The sequence below is a fragment of the Myotis daubentonii genome, chromosome 1 (assembly GCF_963259705.1).
Source record: "Myotis daubentonii chromosome 1, mMyoDau2.1, whole genome shotgun sequence".
Lineage (NCBI taxonomy): Eukaryota > Metazoa > Chordata > Mammalia > Chiroptera > Vespertilionidae > Myotis > Myotis daubentonii.
The window spans coordinates 153,992,750-154,005,734 of record NC_081840.1 but is presented as its reverse complement, the minus strand read 5'-3'; the positions used below and the strand labels follow the sequence as shown (position 1 = coordinate 154,005,734).

Here is a 12,985-nt window from a genome sequence, read left to right as displayed (position 1 = left end):
CCAGACCCTGAGCTCCCCCAACACCCGGAGCCTAAGGCAGCCCAGCACTGCCATCAGCCTCGGTCAGAGAGTGCTGAGTCGGAGGCCCAGGCCCCAGGCTCCCCTCCGTTACTCAGAGTTCACCATACACACAGGCAACAGAGCAACCTATGCACCAAAGAGAGTTATTTCCAACTACTTCTCCAGCCTCAACCCTTCTTAAAGGCTAAATATTAAAACACGCACACACACACACACACACACACACACACACACACACTGAAGCTGGGCCATCCCATTTTCAGAGAGAACAGTTGTGAGCTTTCCCACTTGGGGCTTCATAAATGAACAATTCCTAGCTGCAGTTAGAAAAATGCAGGGCTCCCTGACATGTATCCGGAAACACATATAAAACTGGGATTTGCATGCAAACCTTCAAGTGCACCCTCACTTCACAGAGCTCCCTCATCAGCAGTGGTCCTGCGTAACTGTCAGTGTGACGGGCCGGTGTTAGGACTTGGCACAGCACAGGACGCCTGGGTGGCAGGTGCAGGGCACAGAGCAAAGGTAAGCTGCTTTTCTGAATTTTTATCTGACTAAGAGCAATTAGAGAGTCATGTGATTTCTAACAACTGGAAGTTAAGTCAGCAGCTGATAGACGGTGTGGAGATAATACAGCCAGGGCCACAGGGATGAAACCAGGATTGGCTGAGATGCAGAGAAGTAGCCAGCGTGCACACACACACACACACACACACACACACACCCCACAGACACCCCGTATCTCTTGTCTTCTGCACAATCACAACAGGAGAAAGGAAATGCTCCCTGCACACACAGCTCACTGTCTGGAATTCAAACAACACTGTCCTGATTTTTTACAAATATCACTCTACCTAAGTGTTGATGGGTTCCAGACTTTCCTTCTGTCTCTTTCCAGGAGAAATAGGTAAAGGTGTACGTGCAGACTTATGGCTCTGTGGTGGGTACTAAAACATACACCCTGCTGTCATCTCCCAAACATGATGTCAGCTGACGGTGCACAATGTGCTGAGTTGATCTGTGCGTGTACTGTGAAATGATTACCACAACAAGATTGGTGTATACATCTATCAGTCTGCATAACTGCCTTTCTTTATTGTGGTGAGAACTTTTAAGATTCACTCTCTTAGCAACTTTCAAGTGTATAACACAGCATTGTGAACTTGTTTAAAGTATGTGACATGATGATTTACTATATGTACACACAGTGAAATAACTACCACAATCAAATAAATTAACACACCCCTCACCTCATATAGTAACCTTTTGTGTGTATGCTGTAAGAACACTTAAGATCTATTGTCTTAACAAATTTCAAGTATATAATACAGAATTATTCACTACTAGAGGCCCAGTGCATGAAATTTGTGCACTCGGGAGGCAGAGGGGTGGCCCTCAGCTTGGCCTGCACCCTCTCACAGTCCGTGAGCCCTTGGGGGATGTCTGACTGATGGCTTAGACCCGCTCCCCAGTTGAACATCCTTAGCACTGCTGTGGAGGTGGGAGAGGTTTCCACCACCACTGCTGCACTCACCAGCCGTGACCACCAGGGGGCAGCTCCTGCCTTGAGCATCTGCCCCCTGGTGATCAGTGTGTGTCATAGCAACCGGTCATTCTGCCTTTCGGTCTATTTGCATATTAGCCTTTTATTATATAGGATAGTCACCATGCTGTACTGATATGCCAGCACATGTTCATCTTATAACGTATTCATCTACCCTTTGGCCATCATCTTACCATATCCCCGTGCCCCAACCCCTGACAAACACCAATTTATTCTTTGCTTCTGTGAGTTTAGATTCTACATATCAATGAGTATTTGTCCTTCTCTGTCTCACTGATTTAACATAATGCCCTCAAGATCCATCCACTGTGTCCCATATTGCAGGAGTTCCTTCTGTTATATGACTAAATAATATTCATATATTTTCCCATAATTTTTTTATCCATTCACCCATTCACCCATTTTATCCACGCACTAGCAACTTCACAGGCAGTATATGCATTTTATTCCTTCTATTATAAAAGGCCCAGCTGGTGTGGCTCAGTGGTTGAGCACTGACCTATGAACCAAGAGGTCACAGTTTAATTCCCAGTCAGGGCACATGCCTGGGTTGTGGGCTCAATCCCCACTGGGGGGCAGGCAGGAGGTAGCCAATCAATGATTTCTTCTCATCATTGGTGTCTCTATCTCTCTCTCTCCCTCTTCCTTCCTCTCTGAAATTAATAAAAATATATTTTTAAAAGAGTACTCAACAGGAGCCACAGATGAATACATATGCTACAGAGGTAAACCCACAGTAGTGCTTCATGAGTTTATTCTCGCCACGTGGGCTCTCCATTCCTCAGCTGTGTGGGGCCTTTGCTAAGCTACACAGTGTTCTGGAAATGTATTAGGTATAATTAAGTATAAGCATAAAATAGCTGGGCAGGCACCTTTTAAATTAAGAGTAAGCAGCTATTTCTTTGCCTGAAGTGGTGATGACCTCATGTTTGGGCACACCAAAGAAATCTACTCCATCTGGAGCAGGCCAGGGCAGGGCGCCGCCTGCCCTCTAAACTCATGGCCCACCCGACCCAGGTGGCTCAGAGGCTGAGCACTGACCTATGAGCCAGGAGGTCGTGGTTCGATTCATGGTCAGGGCACATGCCTGGGTTGCGAGCTTGATCCTCAGTGTGGGGCATGCAGGAGGCAGCTGATCAATGATTCTCTCTCATCACTGATATTTCTAGCTCTCTTTCCCTCTCCCTTCCTCTCTGAAATCAATAAAAATTAAAAATAAATAAATAAACAAACCCAGGGCTCTCGGAGCCGCTGGCTGGGGTCTCTCCCAGGCTGTGAAACCCTGATGTTGGGTTTTATCAAGAAAACCCAACAGGCACAGGTATTCACCACTAAATACACAGCACCAACAAATCAAAGCTGCCTCAACACGATCTGGTGTACAAACCCCAAATTTGCTCCCAGTATCATGAGGAATGCTAGCTACCATGCATACATTTTTTATTACAGGGATATTTCCTCCATTTGCATGATGGGAAGTGTTTTTACAAAATTTAAGTGACACATTAAGAGTGTCTTCTTTCCTGCTGCCAGGCAGCACGCTGATCTGCTTTAAGTCTGAGAGGAGTATAAGGACCAAAGGCTCCAAACTCAGGGAGTGACTCACTTACAGGGAGAAGCAGTCTATGGAACCCAGCACCTACCACTTGCAGGATGCTGGAGACGCTCTCCCAGTTCGCTTCCACGATGTTGTTGCCGCCGTCCACCATGCCTTGGTAGCCCTGGGGGAGAGAATGAAACCTTTTAAAAATGGAGTAAATATTGTTGCAGTATTAATTGATCCTAAACTACATGAAATGTGAATACCAGTGAAAATGAAGGTAAGTACCTAGGAGCCCAGCATTTGCAGACCGTCCATACAAGTGTGACTCACAGTCATCAGTAGCGGGGAAGCCCCTTGAATGTAATCTCTAAGAGTAGGAATGTCGGTCCAGCCTCATCCAGGGCACCGTGGGGAATACGAGGTTTGCCTGTTGCCTAATGGTGTCTAAGAGATTGAAAAGGGACTTACCCCAAAACTGTTTGTCATTTAACACAAACGTGTCAATCACATGGCATTCCTGAGAACACTCCTGTCACGGCCCCCGTCTGCCCAGGCACACCCATGCTGCTTTTGCTATATATAAAATACGACTGATAAGCACAGCTTAATCCAGGCTTCTTCCTTCCCATTAGTGACATCTTACTACACCAGAGGGACTGTGAGTCAATCAGCATACAAGTGCTCACTTTTGCCTGGAACCCCAAAATAATCACCTTTCAATTCTAAATGCATCTCCCTTTACCCAGAGAATATATAAGATCAAGAAATGTAGAAATGCTCATTTGCATCTTTATCTAGGTGACTCACTTTCCAGGGCGTTTACCCTCAAAAGGAATGGTTCTTAAACTTTTAGTTGGGCTTATCATAATAGATTATTATTGTGAATTCAAGTCCCCTACCTAGTGAAGGCCAAGAGGAAATGAAAAAGGAATAAAGATTTTTAATAATGAAATGCCCATTGAGTATAGAGCCTTTTGCATAAATTAATCAACAGTGAAGGCATCTTGCTGATTAATTAATTTATATACTTATAAATGTAAAATGTCTATAAATAATATAATGAGTATATTATGTAACATTTCATATTAGCATATATTTATATGATGAAATACTATATGTTATAACATTAAATTATGCACATGCATGTATATGTATTTATATTTATGTTATACAGTATAAAATATATAATTATGTTTATTAATTATGCATATGTAATGTAATTATAATGTACTAGAGGCCCGGTGCACGAAATTCATGAATAATGGGGTCCCTAGGCCTGGTGGGTGATCAGGGCCAATCAGGGCCAGGCCAATTAGATCCCAAAGGTCCCGGCAGGGTTGGGACAGGAGATGATGGTCACCAGGCCAGGTGCAGAAGGAACAGATACCAGACACCGACACTGTCCTTGGCACCCCCCCTCCCCCTCTCCTCCTTCCCTTGGTGCCACGCTGCTACCAGGGCCTGCTGGCCAGGGAAGGATTGGGGGAGGGGTCGGGGGAGGTTTAGATCCACAGTTTGGAACATGCAGGAGGCAGCCAATCAATGATTCTCCATCATCATTGATGTTTCTATCTCTATTTCCCTCTCTGAAATCAATCAAATATATATTTTTAAAATGCAAGGTTTTTAGAGGAAGGAAGGTAGGGCAAGGGAGCTATTGACAGGGGGGCATTTGAGATCTTGCTCACATTTCAGATAGGATAACATAAGGTGATCCTCAGAGGGTGACAGGTGAGGAGTGGCAGTGTGTGGAGAAGGGCACTGCAGGCTGAGGAACAGGCTGTAATGACTGGGAATGTCTGTGTCAGTGACATTGAGCATGTGTTGAGGGCCATCGCTGGGATCATTCATCCCCAAGAGGTTTCACTCCTGGATGGAAGGAGAAGCACAGAGATCAACGGGCCTTTCTTAGCCTAAAAGGTGAGGCAGGCGGCAGGAGTGGGCTGTCCTGCTTCCCTACAAATGTAAACACACAGTGTAACTAACTGCACACGGACATCAGTCAGCGGCCAAATCAATGCCCAGCCAGCCCTGGTGGCTGTGCTGCGGCACTATTGGCCAGGGAGGCCAAAGCCACGCCCCCAAGTGAATGTAGGAAGGCGCGGTCAGGAAGTTGGAGCTGAGGCTGCCAGGAAGGGCAGCAACTCTTGGTGCGACTGGCTTTGGAGTGGGAGGGGCTGCGCTTCCTGCACGTCACTAGTGAGTCCCTGCGAGCTCGCAGTGTGCCAGCCAGGCTGGGTGGGGCCTGGGGAGGTCTTTCCCTCCTGGAGCTGTTCTTCCCAAGGTGGTGGTTGGTGTCAGTAGTTGTTTTATTTTGTTTTTTTGTTTTTTACAATTTATTTTTTTATTGGAAAGCAAACTCTGGGTTTGCGGTTCCTGGGATCCCTAGGCCATAGTGCGCACCTCCAGGCCTCACTGTACCCTCCCCTTCCCCTGCATTGAGCTTCTGGCCCCTGGTGATCTGTGCGCATCATAGCAACTAGTCGACTGGTCATTCTGGTCGTTCCACTGTTAAGGTCGCTGGGCTTTTATTATATAGGGCTAGTAGCCCAGTGCATGAAATTCGTGCACATTAAAAGGGAATTAATTGCCCTAACCGGTTTGGCTCAGTGGCTAGAGCATTGGCCTGCGGACTCAAGGGTCCCAGGCTCGATTCCAGTCAAGGGCATGTACCTCGGTTGCGGGCACATCCCCAGTGGAAAGTGTGCAGGAGGCAGCTGATCAATGTTTCTCTCTCATCGATGTTTCTAACTCTCTATCCCTCTCCCTTCCTCTCTGTAAAAAATCAATAATATATATATATTTTTTTAAAAGGGAATTAATTAGCGGAGATATTTTAATATTGCTATTTGCCCTTTCTCTATAATAGAAGTGTGAGAGATGAAAGGAAATTAGTAAAATGTATATGAAGATAATATATAAATTTATTAATAAACAGTAACAAAAGGATATAACAGAGGCATGATATAAAAACGACAAAAACATGATACAAAAACATGATATAAAAACAACAGTGATGCAAACAATGACTGATAAAGTGATTAAACTTATTCTAATATCTCCCTGTATACCACATTAAGAGTGAAAACACTTTCAGAGTGCTTGACTAATTTCCCTTGTGATAAAGTATTTAGAACTTTAACTGTAACGTCACATGCTCTTCAAACTCAAGAGAAAGCAACATATAACTGACCATGTGCGAAAACGGGTTCAGGTAGGAATATGCCTACTTTGTCTAGAGTTTGTCCTTGTGATTTATTAATAGTCATCACAAATGCTGGCATCATGGGAAACCATCATCGAATCAATTTAAATGGGAGGCCAGTGTCAGATGGGGACAAATTAATTCTTGGAATCAGAACAACCTCTCCCTCTGGAGATCCTGTTAATACTTCAGCTTAAATCTGGTACCATTACAAAGACCCCATTTACTATTGAGATTTCTCAATAGCATGATGATTGCACCCACTTTTGATTTTAATTTTATGACATGGCATTCTGAAGGAGTAATACTATTAAGAAATTCAATGGGAAAATTTTCCTTTTCAGCATCATCTGTGGAATCAATGGAATCATCACTCAAATATGTGTGAAAATCTCCATCGAGTATATCAAACTTTTCTTCATTTAATTTTTGAACATGCTCATTTTTTAGACAAAGAATTGCACTTTTAGATATATTTTTAATATTATCTATAGCAGTGGTTCTCAACCTTGGCTGCACATTAGAATCACCTGGGAATCTTTTAAAATCCTGATTCCTGGGCCTCATCCTTCAGAAATTGTTTCTTTGTTATGGGGTGGGGCCACAACATTAGTAAAAAAGAAACAGAATTTCCGGAGGATGAGGCCCAAAAATTAGGATTTTAAAAAGATTCCCAGGTGATTCTAATGTGCAGCCAAGGTTGAGAACCACTAATCTATAGATATAGTATTTCCAAAGGTAGCTTCAATAATAGATCCATTACAAATCATTTCACTTCCATGCTCTGCTCCAAAGTCAGGTTCCTGCCTGAAACCTTGCCCTGAGGGTCAGTTCCTGCCTGAAACCTTGCCCTGAGGGCTGGTTCCTTCCTGAAACCTCGCCCTGAGGGTGGGTTCCTGCCTGAAACCTCGCCCTCCAGGAAACAGCTAGGGGAGGGCGAGGGCGCAGCCGTTTCCAAGACGACCCCTGCAGGACTGACTTCCTTCCGGTTGGTTGCACTTCTGGCCGTGATGTTACACCCAGGGTTTTTATATAAGTAGATAATTATTAAAGTATATTATAACTATGCATTATGACATATTATTAGAAAACTATTGGCTGGGTACATGAAACTCGTGCACTTGGGGGGGCACCCCCAGCCTGGCCTGTGCCCTCTCACAGTACGGGAGCCCCACGATCAATTGCCCCAAAGAGGTAGGCCCCACATACCCATCCAGGGCTCCTCGATGGATTGCCTCAAAGAGGTAGGCCAGTGCTGGGGGTTCCGCCTCCGCGGAGCATGCAGGGCCACGGGAACCCTGGCGGAAGCCACACAGAGCAGCCGCCAGGACCCACCTCCTCCATGCAAGGTGGCAGGGACTCTCCGCCAGGACCTGCCTCCGTGGTGCAAGGTGGCGGGAACCCTCTGCTGGGCCCTGCCTCCTCTGCGCACACAGCCATCATGTGATGGCGTGAGGGCATCATGGCATCAGGGCGTGACAACCACCTAGGCTATTATTAGTATAGATGATATATTATATCCTATATAACATAAATATATTTTAATATGTAAATACACATGTGCACAGTCTAGTGTTTGAGTCACATATGCAACAAACAGGAGAGGGAAACCCAACATGAGATGACAAAGAACTAAGAGAAGTGGAGAGCAGATTTGCCTTAGAGCAGTGGTTCTCAACCTGTGGGTCGTGACCCCTTTGGGGGTCGAACGACCCTTTCACAGGGGTCGCCTAAGACCATCGGAAAACACATATGTAATTACATATTGGTTTTTTTTATTAATCACCACACTTTAATTATGTTCAATTTGTAACAATGAAATTGGGGGTCACCACAACATGAGGAACTGTATTAAAGGGTCGCGGCATTAGGAAGGTTGAGAACCACTGCCGTAGAGTGTCTCTGCAGGTTGCGGTCACTGAGGCCCTGGCCTCTGGCCCCTGCTTGCTCTGCTGTCCTCAGACCCCAGGACAGCTGGTTCAGACAGCCACAACCTCCCACTGTCTGCATGGGGAAGCCATGCAATTTATTCCAAGCACACCTCAGTCACTTTAAGGACCCCTTCCATCCCTCTGTTCCCATCTCCCTGCTGTGTAAGCCTCACAGCGTGCAGTTTTAGCCTATTCCATTTAAAGTATGGAGCCAGTGTGGCTGTCGCTGAGGACAGCGGGGTGATAAGCAAGAGAGTGACTGGATCCAGGCTCCCTCCGGGAGAGGAGCACTTATCAAAGCCTTTATTTAAGCTGCTCCCTGGTGTGTGAGCGATCTCAGGGACAGAGGCTGCACCAGGCCCACAGCACCCCCAGCTCTAGGACCATAGGCAAAACCAAGCTCCCTCCTCCTCCTGAGTTATCCCCAAGGATCTTATTTCACAGGATTTTAACAATAGATAGGCAAATGAATAGATAGATACACAGATGGATAGATAAGTAGATAAATAGGTAGATAATAGATGGTTGATATGTGAATGATGAATAGATGATGGACAGATAGCCAGGTGACAGATATATGATGGATGAATAGATAATAAACAGATGACAGATGATGATCTATATATATATACTATAAAAGCCTAAGCAACCGTTCAATTGCTCGACCGTCCAACCAGTAGCTATGATGTGCACTGACCACCAGGGGGCAGATGCTCAACACAGGAGCTGCTGAGCTGCGGTGACCTGGCAGCTGCAGTTCTTGGGTGACACACCCAGAACCAGAGAGGAGGGGGCCCTATTCCGGGGTGCGTCACCCAAGAACCACCCTCTCACAATCCAGGACCCCTCCGGGGATGTCGGAGAGCCAGTTTTGGCCCGATCCCTGCAGGCGAGGCCAAGGGACCCCACTGGTGCACAAATCTGTGCACCAGGCCTCTAGTAGGTAGATAATAGGTGAGATAGATGAGAAAGAGAGAGAGAAAGGGAGATTAGTCTTAGGGTTGTCATTTGACTTGTTTCTGGCACCCCTGCACAGGGCCTGTCACTGAGACACTGCACAGCATGCCACTCTGAGGCTGGGGACCATTAGGGAGAGTCTGCACTTGGGGGCAGAGCTGAGATCTGGTCTCAGTGCTATGAAGCTCCAGAGGCAGGGAGGTGCATGTGAGCAGGCCTGTGGCCCGGGGCCAAGTTTCAGATGCTCAGCCCTGTGCTGAAACAAGCCCTACAGAGAGAGATGATGTTATATCGTCCAAACCTGCATACTTCTGAGGAGAAAAAGCACTACCATTAGTTAGTCCAGAACAGCAGGCCTCAACCAGACCGTCCTGGGCAGAGCAGGAGGGAAAACCGACTGACTGCACTGACCACAGGCTCTGACAGGGAAGAGAGTAGAGACCTCCCAGCCCACACCAATGGCCGCAGCAGCAGTTTCTGTGCGTTCATGCATTAGGTAACTAAACAGGTAAGGCAAGGGAGCCGTCCGGCTGCAGCATCGCCTACAGGGAAGACACAGATGTCGCTGACGGATTCACCTTCCAGATTATTCCTACAATACCCCGTCAGACACCACATAGGATCTGACCCTTTAGTAGGTGCCCTAATGCCTCAGAACGGAAATCCTGACTCAATCAAAACATGTAGAGATCCTTTGTTTCCAGAGTTGGAACATGGAAAGCAGTTTCACAAACCATAACACATATTTTGGAAAGTAAAATGTTCTCCAGACATAAGTGATTATTTCGTGTGGCAGAGACACATACGGTAAAGCAAGCGATGCAGAAGAAATAGGAGGATTTCGTGATGATTGCATTCCCAGCTCCCGCCTTCCTGTACACATGGGCCAAGTTATAGGGAATGACTCATTCTTCAAGTGGCAGAGAATTAAACTCACATAACATTTGAAAAATAGCCACCAACCTTGGTTTGGGGCAGCCTTTTAGGAGGGAGCTGTTACTAAGTGAGGAAGACTGATTTTACACAAATGTGCCACCCTTTACATGCCCAGGTTACGTCTCTCCTAGTGATCTCCTCAAGAGGCTGACTACTGGCTCCAATACTGCCAGAGCCTAAGGCATTTTCTAAAATTCTCCTGTGGAAGAACTGCCTTCAGAGCCAGTTCTATGACTCACATAAGAAAAACAAAACCATAAAAATTTTAAAGCCATGCTTAGATATTGAGCTAAAGTAACACTACCTTTCTTGTTGGTCCTCATTCACAGGATGAACCCAAGAGCCCCTTAGCCAGATGTAACACAGAATGGTTTACGTGGACTCATTTGACCACACTGTGTTCAATTTGACTTGTTTGTAGACATCTGTCAAATCCATTCTAAAACCAGTAAGAGCTAGTCCGTCTGTGGGTGGCATCTATATAATAAAAACCCAATGGTCGTGATGCCATAATGACCAAAGACCGGCTGCGTGCACATCAAGGCACGTGCAGGTGGGCGGGGCCAAGTTGGGCTTCTAGTTCTTTTATAAGAGATCTGTGTGTGTTTTTTAAATTGAAGACCCAAGGGAAACTGCAGCCTTGTGCTATGCACAGTAGGCTTTTTGTTCTAGGATGTGTCTGTTCTAGGTGTCCACGTCTCGTCACCTCTCTGGTGCTTTCTCCAGATTGGATTCCCTGCATCCTTCAGGCAACAACTCACTGTTTAAATGGCAAACACTCCAACCACCACAAGTATTTTCTAGATATTGTCCTCACCGGCATTCAGAGACTTCTCCAGGGGTTTTGCTACTTCTGAGGAAACACATATTCTTGTTTCCTCTAACAGTAAGGTTTCCCTGGTTTATTCCTTAGTAAATTGCAGCCTTTCACTTACAGAACTTGAGAGCAAGCAATTGGAGGGGTGGGCTCTGCACCACTCTCAAGTGGCAGATGCAGTAAATGCCACTGCGCACAACGAGGTGTGCCTGAAAACAAGGTGGCCAAGGTTCTCCAGGTCAGTGATTTCCAAGTTTAGGGATTATGAGTTCACTTTGCCCACAGGAAACTCATGTGCAGAACCTCCAATCATGCATTTCCCCTCCCCCCATCCAGAGCCTGTGGATCCCACCAGGTTCTAAGGCACAAACACTCTGGTCCAGGGAACTACGCTCATTGATTTCATGACTTCAGTGAAAATGCCTGTGTAGCCTTTGGATTTGTCCTTGGCAAGATTAATCAACTCAAAAATCTTCAAACATGTCAGAACACCACGGGTCATTGTACAGCCCAATCCCTGGGCTTGTGGAATCCCAGGAATAAACCAACACAACTTATTGATCCCCCCGGCATTCCTGGATTTCTTGAAGCTACAGCTAACATGCACAATTCCAAGCAGGTCACAAACTGAAAGCCACAGCAGGACGGAGCCAGTCCCCAGCCTCTAGAGCAGAGAGAGCCTGTCACCTCACAGTCAAGCATTTAATCAGCCCATGGTGATAGCAGCGGGGGAGGTGGGCCAAGGTGGAAGCAGTGGGGATGGGGAGGAGGGGGGCAGGGAGATGACCACTCTGAGATTTGAACACTAAATGTTGGCAGTCACTCAATATAGTCTGAAGTCAAGAGCACCGTGCTGATGGCGTGAGGACCACGTCACAGGCCCCACAGGAAGCATGCAGCTGGGAGCTAGCACTGTCCTCGTTACTGCTCACTGTTCCAGGTGTGCACCAGCCAAGGTTCCCGTGGAAAGGGAGGTAGTGCAGGGACGGAGGTCACCTGCCTTTCATGCATTAGAAACTCAACCAACCTTGGAATGTGCCTGCAGGGGAGGGGCGGGGCGGGAGGAGTTTAGCATAAACATCCACCCATCAGCTACCAGAGAGACAGTGAACTGGACATTGGAGCATCTCTGTGACTATTTTTAGACAGACATTTTGTGGGTGAGTAGCTTTCCCTTTAAAGAAGTTAAAATGCAGAAACAGTAAGCCCTCCAGGAGATGAAACGTGCGATTCTGGTCACCTTGCTTGGTTGGCCTTCAGGGAATCATTGGGGGAGGTGGAGGTGGTGACAGGAGGGGTGAGAAAAGGATGCACAACCAGGTTGAGTCCCCAGACGTCAACCCTGACATTCTAACCTGTTCTTGGTCCCTTCAGGGAACATAAGCACCCATCCCTGCCCACAAGGTCCAAGGCACAGGTGGAACCAGATCTCCAACCCCCTTGGGGAGGGGTGGCCGACAGGTCTCCCTGCGCTGCCCTCCTTGGAAAAGGCGGAGGATTTTTGTGTTGCTGTTATTTTGTTTGGACACAACATAACATTTCTCACTTTAAAAACTGCGACCAAAGCCCTGGCCAGTGTGGCTAGGTTGGTTGGAGCATCATCCCGTATAGTATACTGAAAGTCGTGGGTTTGGTTCTCGGTCAGGGCACATATCCAGATTGTGAGTGCATATGGGAGGCAGCCAATAGATATTTCTCTCTCACATGGATCTTTCTCTCTCTCCCTCTCACTTCCTCTCTCTCTAAAATCAATAAAACATATTCTCGGGCGAGGATTAAAAATAAAAATAAAAACTGACAGCAGGTGGCACATCATATCTGAGAAGAGAAATAATGAGCCCCATGGCAGAGAGAGGGTTTCTGTTAGGAAGGGGGAAATGATGCCAATCTAGTAACTGACAATTAAAACTTATTTATTAGTGTGTAAGTCAGGCCACCGTATCAGAGTCCCAGCCCAGTGCAGCTTGGATTACATGTGGTTATTCAAGCTTGCAAGGAAGGGAGGGAGGAA

At 46.5% G+C, this 12,985-nt stretch overlaps 1 protein-coding gene across 2 annotated transcripts in view; it reads right to left on the bottom strand.

Annotated features, from left to right (window-relative positions):
* PFKP (phosphofructokinase, platelet) overlaps positions 1-12,985 on the bottom strand; it is a 67,140-nt gene that overhangs the window by 26,993 nt on the left and 27,162 nt on the right. For both annotated transcript variants that reach the window (XM_059663006.1, XM_059663016.1), the window contains one exon: positions 3,229-3,306. In XM_059663006.1, the coding sequence (XP_059518989.1) occupies positions 3,229-3,306 (78 nt within the window). The remainder of the gene's footprint in view (positions 1-3,228; positions 3,307-12,985) is intronic.